The sequence below is a fragment of the Mytilus edulis genome, chromosome 12, assembly GCF_963676685.1.
Source record: "Mytilus edulis chromosome 12, xbMytEdul2.2, whole genome shotgun sequence".
In the NCBI taxonomy this organism is placed as follows: domain Eukaryota; kingdom Metazoa; phylum Mollusca; class Bivalvia; order Mytilida; family Mytilidae; genus Mytilus; species Mytilus edulis.
Window position 1 is genome coordinate 13,883,735 of NC_092355.1, and position 9,638 is coordinate 13,893,372.

Genomic DNA, 9,638 nt, shown 5'->3' on the forward strand with positions numbered 1-9,638 from the left:
CAGCAATAGCAAGAAATCTTCAATTGCACAGTATTGTGCAATAGCAAAAAAATGTTCAATTGCACAGTATTGTGCAATAGCAAGAAATCTTCAATTGCACAGTATTGTGCAATAGCAAATATTTTCAATTGCACAGTATTGCGCAATAGCAAGAAATATCTAATTGCACAATATTGTGCAAAAGCAAGAAATTTTCAATTGATTGGAGTTATCTTTCTTTGTCCAGAATAGTAGTTGAATCAACTTAAATCATTGTTTTATACAATGCACAATGTATAGCATATTAATCTATTGTAATAAAAAATTATAATATCTGAAAAAAAATGTAGATTTAGGTTACAAAGTCCTTATATTTGTATAAAGTAACATTCGTTTATAGTGGGAAATTGTTTTAACGTTGATTAAGCTTCAATTAAAAATTGCTTGCTGATCCCTCTCTGTGATTACCATTAGATAACTCTGGTTCATTTTCCCAAGCAATCTATCATCAAGGGAAGATAAATGACACGATTTTCATTCATAGTCTTTTTCAAAAATGATGAACGGTTCTTTATATTGGTATGTAATCATTTTAAACGTTTCAAATTTATGAAATTATATTCGTAAATCAATGTTTTTGATACAACAATAACACAAACTGAAATATATTGAATTGATACATTTTTTAATTATTCAAAATTATATCAGAAACCTAAACTTAATTATAAAATAATGAACCTGTTAAAGGGAGACAATACTCGCATCACTTTTTCGAATTGGCACATAATACAACGGAATGTCACTCTTGCATACAAATGGCACATCAATATAATTAATTAACTGCACAAGCGTACTCCACCTTCAATGATGATTCTATATTATAAATATAACCAAAAGTTGTTAATCTATAGATAGTGAAGACTATTGAAAGCTAACCCACTGTAAAAATATTTCTTTGCAATTTTTTAAAACTTCCTCATGAAAATGCTCGAGCCACTTGACTTTCATAGCTCATAATTAACGTTTTTACACAATATTTGAATGAAATAGTTAACGATTATTCGCTTCTCAAAGTGTAAGACGCAATAAAAACCGTATGCTTCCACCATCTTACCGAAATACGCATTTAATTAAGTCCTGAACATTTCGACATTTCTTCGTTTATTTTTATCAAAAACCGGTTTTAACAAATCACAAGTACGTGTTAAGATCCGACTAAATACCTATTTCCCGATATGGTCAGGTAAATTTGCTACAATGTATATTCACTTTTACTACCAACTGATAAATTAAAACACTCTTTACCATTCAGTGATAACAAGCACTTTTTGTTACATTTTAATATTTTATGATGTATTTAAATGAGTAGTTATTGTTGCAAACTCCATTAGAAATTTGAATTGAGATCAGTTTTGAAAAAAGGGAAAGGGGGATGTGAAAAAAAATGGTGGGGGGGGGTTTAATTTTTCTCATTTCAGATTTCATAAATAAAAAGAAAATTTCTTCAAACATTTTTTTGAGAGGATTAATATTCAACAGCATAGTGATTGCTCAAAGACAAAAAAATTATTTTAAGTTCATTAGACCACATTCATTCTGTGTCCAAAACCTATGCTGTGTCAACTATTTTATCACAATCCAAAATCCGTTCAGGGTTCAACCTATGCGGTTGTATAAAGCTGCGCCCTGCGGAGCATCTGGTTTTCCTATGCCAGGAAACACTGCAACTGGACGTCATAGATCAAACATTGATGTCATTTGGATTATGACGTCACGCTAGGTATATATGCGATACAGGTTTTGATATGCGATACAGGGTGTGCAATACGAGTTTAGCTATGCGATACGGGGTATGCGATATAGGGGAAGTGATACAGACTGGAAAAAAAGAACCTTTATTAGATAGACAAAATTGCTGTATTTTGTACTAAATATATGATAAATAGTTTTAAAATAATAAATACATGTATGGTATTTTATTTTACAGCCTTCCAAACATAAGCATTCTGAATGGCAGTGAGGTGACCGTGAATGAAAGAGACAAGTCAGAATGGCATTATCTACGATTCTTTATGGACAATCCAAATAAACCTCCAAGATATTTTGAGCTGGAGAAAAAACATGGTATGTTTGGAACAGTTGAGATTACATGTACAGTGTAACCTTTCTTATCCGACACCTGAGTATTCCAACATCCTGCTTTATCTGACACATTTTCATGTTCCCAAAACATGCCTATCCTTGCGGAAAAAACTGAGTATTCCAAGCTTAATCTGACATTTTTTTCTGGTCGGATAAGACAGGTTCCACTGTATTTATATTCAATTCAGTTTTGTTTAAAATAAGATTTGATATATATTTATGCCACTGCTGCTAGCTTTATAGTGGATGCAGGCAATAAGGTTAACATTCTTAAGGGGGAAGACCTTAGTTAAGGGAGATAACTCTTTAAATCAGTTTTACCTTTGCAAAAGTCAAGTTTCATCAATGTATATTAAGCACTTATGTGAAACAGATTGAAAATAATCTATGTATCCTAAAAGCTTAGAATATATAAATGAAAATGAATTACACAAACTTACCAATGATTTTACATTTTTTGTTTTTGTTCCCTTAACTCAGGTCTAACTCCTTAAGTCTGTACATACATTTGGCTTTAAATTTTTGTTTCTTTTTCCAAATTAAAAACTTATTATATATTATATTTCGCTGAAATAGAAATATTTTTGAATTGAAAAATTGCTTGAACAACTGAGTTGCTTCAGAATTCAATATTAATCTTGAAAGAACAGTTAGACTGAAGGCTTGATTAAAATTAGCAACGCTGATGAAAGCATTTGGATATACAAAATGTATATCATATATATAACTGATAAAAATTGTATAACTCTGAAACTTAAAAATGTTATTATATATAGTGATATGAAAAAATAAAATTATAGATAACCATGATAACTGTTTCAGGAGAATATTTTGTAGTTAGGAGTAAGAAGTTTAGTATACGATATATGAGACAGTAACATATCAACAGAAAAAAACCCAAAGAAAACCTGTTTACACATATTTAATATTTCTTGGAAATTATTTCATTGGAAAAACTGAAAACTACTGTATTTTCAATTTAAAAAAAAGTTTTTTTACCATCCTACTTTAACATTTGAATGCCCTTTTTGTCATGATGCTGAAAACAAATATATAATTATTTTACCTGATTATTACACTTTTTTCAGCATTTATCTGATCATGAAACTCAAATTTGGAAAAAGGAGTAATGTATAAACCTGATAAAATTAAAACCTTATTTTATTAACATTTCTATGATTTACAATTCCAGGAAAGCCTAAACCATTAAGAAACGTAACGATTGTTCCAAGAGGTTTCAAGGAATGGATCAATCTAACACTTGTGTATAAAGACCAGATGATTACATCCAGGGTTAGAGTTGTAGAACCTGTTGGCAAGCTCAGATTGTTTGTTGCCAAAAAGTTTTGTTTGTATGCCTCGTGAGTATATTTTAAGCATACATTGTTGAAGGCTGTGCGGTGACCTATATATAGTTCTAAATTTCTATGTCATTTGATCTCTAGTGTAGAGTTGTCTATGCTACATCTTCTTTAAATATATTTATATATACAATACACTAGTCATTTTTTTAGGGCTTTTATAGCTTGCTGTTCTGTGTGAGCCAAAGCTCTGTGTTGAAGACCGTACTTTGACCTATAATGGTTTACTTTTATAAATTATGACTTGGATGGAGAGTTGTCTCATTGGCACTCATACAACATCTTCTTTATTTATTCAAAATAAAGAAGTTGATATGTATACTTTGAATTCATATATTTTCAGAGTACGAATTTGTGTTGATACTTTGTTTGCCAATAATATGTGAGTTCACCTAATCCTACCAAAAAAGAAAACAATGTCACTTTAATATACAATGTACTGTTACATACATGTGATTCTTCAGGTGGGAGTCAAAATCTCCCCCCATTCAGACCCTCTTTTGTCCCTCCTGTTAAAATTTGAAATCTTACGCTTTTTGAAAATGTTAGCTTTTAATGTACATGTATACGAGGGTTGCCCGTAAAGTTCATGGACAAGCTGTAGTCTGCGTAAAAATAGCATGTCAGGTCAATTTTTTTTGCATATCTTTAATCCTGAACTATATCCTAGTTCGGTTAGATCAATATTCAAATGAATTGCTGTGGCAGGGGACTACTTTGAGAAAAGTTAAAATGTTGACATCGTCGAACGTCGGAACTTGTTTGAGTGCTCCGGGTGAGAGATTCTTAAGATTCTAAAATTGATGAAAATGGGATTATTCAAGCAGGTACTGAAATAAAATTTTGTACACTTATCAGTAAATCATGAAATTAGTTATATACTTGTTTTATTTATTTCGGACAGGTAAATAATATTTTATTGAGATAGTCCTCAAACTTTACGGACAACCCTCCTAAATATTTGGGAAGTGGGTACATTTTTGTATTGTTTATGGACTTCGTTTTTCTTCCAATTAACATTTCATACAGTTAAAGTTCTTTAAAAAATTATTAGTTTCATAAATAAGGCAAGACCTTGGTTTCAAGGGAGGATTAAACCCCTACCAATTCTTTGCCTTTTATTCTCTGTTTAGTTAACCTGGTTAGACCCTCATGTTGACAAATGAATAACATGAATAAGTCAGTCAACATAAGTAATTTACACTTCGTAATAAAATTTGAAAAATAAATGAGTAAAATTTAATCAGTAACATTTAAAAGGGAAATCTCTATTTACAACTGTATATAATTATAACATTTTTTGTCATGGATACATTGTATATATTCATTAAAAGTATTTATTACCTGAAATGTTTATTGTATTCCAGGGTAAAAAATTTCAAGATGTTTCATTTGGCATGTGGCCCTTTCCATGATGAGGAAAATAAAGTCTTTGAAGAATTGTCAACAAGATGTGAAAATCTACCAATGAGCCGATTTGATATCATGGAGGGGGATCAAGTCCATATTGACCTTGACGAGGAAGATGACTTCACCAAGGACAAAGGGTTCCTACATTACTTAATGCTAGGATCATATGTTGACAAGGGGGAGGAGGGTAAATCTCCAATTCAGAATACTCCACCCAAAAATATAGCGTTTGTTGTGAAATGATTGACACTTCTTCTACAACATTGTAAAGTGATAGTGCTTATTTAAATGTGTAGTACATTATTTATGAACTGTAAATTCAGAAATTATAGTGACGTTTTTATTATTTTAAAAATAATGCAGGGTTATAATCGCAATAATTCAAATTTGCATTTTGAGCTTTTGATATTAATTAAAGAGGATTTTTCTCATTATCACAAAAATTAAAACAGCATTTTAGTTTAAAAGGGAAAAATTGCAATAATAAATGATTGCAATAATTTCTGAATTTACAGTACATTCCTATAAAACCTAGCTTAAGAGAGTCTCTAGCTGTTATAAAACTCAAATGCATTACTTTTCATTGTAATTTAAAACATATCAATTTAAATTCTATAAATGACACATTTTCTTTTCTTGAGAATGTTTCTTTGCCATACACAGCCTTCGTGTTTTCATTATTTGTGTGTTTATGGATTCTTCATTTTTACATTTTTAAGCATATTGTGTTTTTTTTGTGAAACATTGATATTATTTCTCTACAAAATTATGTAGCATTTTATTTTTTTAGTCTTCAATAAATGTGCTTCTTTATTCATTAAACATTGTCCATTCCTACAAACCTAGCTATATATAGCTTAAGAGAGACTCCAGCTGTTATTAGACTGTCATATATGCTCTTTTTTTTTGATCTCATATATTTCATTTTTCAATATATTTATTTACATTTTTGAAATATGAGTTTACAGTCTTGGGTTAAAAAACATTTTATAATTTACACAACATATTTTACAAAAAACGCCCTGAGTGATTAGTGATAACTGATTTCTTTATTGCTGTTTTCAACACTTTTATTCATAGAAACAACTTTTATTTTGGTTAAACAAACTATTCTTAAATTTCCCATAAACATAATTTTAAAAGATTTATAGGAAATTGAGATCTTTTACGCTTGATTTTTCACTTTAACTTTAACAAACTTAATTTTTAGATTTAACTATATGTACTAATCCCAGAAATTACAAAAAATCATTTAGGGAACAGAACCAGCAAAGTTAAAACAAATATTGAAAAAGTAATTGACAAACTGTATTGCTAACCAGTGGCAGAACCACCAGAACGTTTTGTTTAGGGGACCCACTGACTGACCTTAGGGGGGGGGGGGCGCCACTTCAGTCAAGCTTCAGTGATTCCCTACATAATCAACCCAATCAACCAATTTTTTTCCGTTGAATATATTTGTATATTTGATTTGTTAATGCTGATGAATTATTTATTTAGCTCTATATTACACAAGATTAATTTTATCTGTTTACCTTTGGTTTAAACAATTGTTTTGATTGTGTTAAGTTAATTAATCTTTCTATTATAAATAATTGATGAATTGATATTTGATTATTGATATGAGCATCTGTGAGATACTTTGTCTAATATATAAAGAAGACATTAAATTATTACTTTGTTTGAGTCATAAACTTTCCAGTTTCATTGAATGAATAAAATTAAATAGAATGAAAATATTTTTGTTTTAAGGTAAAATGGAATGTTTTAGTGTTCAGGGTTTATGAATGTGACGTAGAATCAACTGTAACAATGTGGCCAAAACTTTGCTGAAAAAAAGAGTTACGTACTTTGCCATTAAAAATAAGGAGATGTGGTAAATGTTGAGGCTAACTTCTAATATCGTATATAGAAAACAATACAACCATACAGTTTGACGTTTACTTATTTATAACATAACTGCTAAGGTGACGTCGCACACTGACGTCAACCCTAGATACATAACGGTAAATTGCGACGTCTTGACTCCAGCGGTATTCTCGACATTCTCCGGGCGGCGAAAAGTAAATATCAAAATTAAATCACAATCAAGAAAAAAAAATTAAAAATTACTGTCTCTCAAATTCAAAACTTAAACTTAAAACTTTAGCACAGTTACTAGCTTCCAGACTAGTTATCTTTCGGTTAAATTCCAATGAATCTATGTCGTATACACAAATCACAGTATGTCCATTTTTTCTGTGTACCTGTTCCTTCTTTCAATGAAATAGTATCATGTTATAAGTTTTTGAAAGTAAGTCAATAAATCAAATATTTTCGTAACAGTCCATAATAAGTCACAACAGTTCAATAGATACGTATCATTCAGTCCATCTTTTGATATTTTCCCTGTCGGTTCTGCTTCCTCAACTCTCTCGATAATTTGGCAACGTGTCTGTTCCTTTATAATTTTTTCTAAGCCAAATTCCTCTGATTTATTCGAAACCAGTATGTTTAAGATGCTGGATGTCGTAGACGAAAGTACCCTACCCGGCTGTAAGGGTCCTGATAGTAAGTATCCAAGCTTTGACTTCATCGCGATTGGTCCAACTCCTCGTATTACTATGTCTTCGATAAAGTCCCAATAGTAGTCGGCACCAATAAGTAATGATATCTCAAAATAATCGTCTTTGGTAACTGGGTGAGCGAGTCTTAATCCTTTCAGATAATCCATATTTCGGTTAACGTACCGCATATGATTATGTATTGGAACTGCTATGGTAGGAACAATAAGGACTTCAATTGGAATTTTACGACTATTTTCGGTTTCGATAAATACGGTGGTTGTGCGTAGTTCTCTTGTGCTCGTGTTGTCCTCTCCAAATGCCGATAGGTGTACAACTTCAATTCCTTCAATTTTCAAATTCAATTTCTTCGCTAGATGCCCTGTTAAAAAATATCTTTGTGCACCCTCATCAAATAAAACATTCGTATCCATAGATATATTACCTGACCATACAGGAGCTACCGCCGTTTTCAGTAGCACATTTGTACGCATCTGTGTCGATGAATGCAAAACTTTAGTATCTTCCTGGTTTTCAGTGTCATTTATAAGATTGACGGGTGTAGATTGAATCTGTTTATTTGTATTGCTTGTAATGAACGCTAAACCTTCGCTGTTAACATTATTACTCGCACTACATAAGCTGGAATGATGTCTCTGGTTGCAGTGTCGACAAGTTCGTTTCGATTGACATGATGATTTCCTAAACAGTTAAAACATAAATTATCACGAATTACGATAGACATTCGGGCTGTGCTATCACTAATATTGGTACAGTTTGTTGGCGCATGTATCTCTTTACAAAAAACACATGGTCTCTCAGTAATATTCCGGGGTTGGCTCTTCGCGTTTTATGCTGTGTGTATTCGCGGTGATTTTATTCCTGTATGAAATGTACATGTAGATGCGGTTGTGAAGAGACTTTCTGAAGACTCGAGATATGTACCTGTATTTTTTCCCGCCTACATGATCTGAATTTCGTTAAGTATACTCTTCCTCAAATCTTTCAAATTCCAACTTGACGGTCCGTGTTGTCTTGCTAGGTTTTGGCGTATTTCTGCGGGCAACTTGTTCAGAATAACCGGTACAAGTAGTGAACCATAAGTGTCTGTAGTCTGTCCGAGTGACTCTAGACCTCGTACGTAAGTTTCAGTTTTGTCATAATAATTGCGGAGGCTTACTAAAGTATAAATTGGCGGCGAAATCTCAAGTAGAGCTTGCATGTATGTTTGTATTGTAACAACGAAATAGCTTTGCCGTAATTAGTGTTTGTCATAGAAAAACCTGATATGGTCTGAAACGCTTCTCCCTGTAGAAGTGACTTTAAGTAGTTAAACTTCTGTACGTCGCTGAGTGTTGGATTTGTGTGAATAGATGTCTCATATGAATCCCAAAAGGATTGCCAATCTAGAATATTCCCTTTAAAAGTAGACAGGTTCAACTTTGGTAATTTGTGGTACTGATTATTTGTGCTAGAAGACGAATGTAAACTTGGAATATGCATAGACGAGCAATTGGCGTGGGTTCAATTGAGATGAGTCGCTTGCGGGTACACTATTTGCTGTAGGTGAAATCAAGGTATGCATGGGTGTATCAGAGGGAGTAACGTTACTAGCTTGAAAAACGGTAGTATTGACGGGTAAATTATGACTTTTCGACTGGGAGGGATTAATGAGTTTTCTAATTTGACGAATTTTTGAATCTAAATCGAACATGTACTCATCTGTTTGTTGAATTTCATCCACCACGTCAGACTCTTCATCCGAGCTTGCGTCCACAATTCTATCATACAGATTTTAAATAATATCCTTTTTCTGTAACACGGAATCTAAAATAGCTTTGACGTCCTCAATTTCTATTTCGGAAGTGTCTCGTATGTCTCCAAAATTCTTCCAAAGTCTTGTAATTGCTCCTTTATGTCCGGAACGAACGACTTTCAGCTTTGTATCCATTTTCCCTTTTGGTCACGGCACCATAAATGTCGAGGCTAACTTCTAATATCGTATACAGAAAACAATACAACCATACAGTTTGACGTTTACTTCATTATAACATAACTGCTAAGGCGACGTCGCACACTGACGTCAACCCTAGATACATAACGGTAAATTGCGACGTCTTGACTCCCGCGGTATTCTCGACAGTATGATTGCAGATAAGACATTTATTCATCTGAGACCAAATGATATGGATGTTAACAACTA

The 9,638-nt window shown here is 32.3% G+C and overlaps 1 protein-coding gene across 1 annotated transcript in view; it reads left to right on the top strand.

Moving 5' to 3' along the window:
• Positions 1 to 6,629, top strand: part of LOC139497191 (tubulin-specific chaperone cofactor E-like protein) — a gene marked incomplete at its 5' end in the record, with an annotated part of 29,975 nt that extends 23,346 nt beyond the window's left edge. The window contains 3 exon segments of the mRNA XM_071285284.1: positions 1,967 to 2,103; positions 3,314 to 3,482; positions 4,850 to 6,629. Of these exon segments, the coding sequence (XP_071141385.1) occupies positions 1,967 to 2,103; positions 3,314 to 3,482; positions 4,850 to 5,135 (592 nt within the window). The 3' untranslated portion in view covers positions 5,136 to 6,629.
• Between the last annotated feature and the right edge of the window lie 3,009 nt (positions 6,630 to 9,638).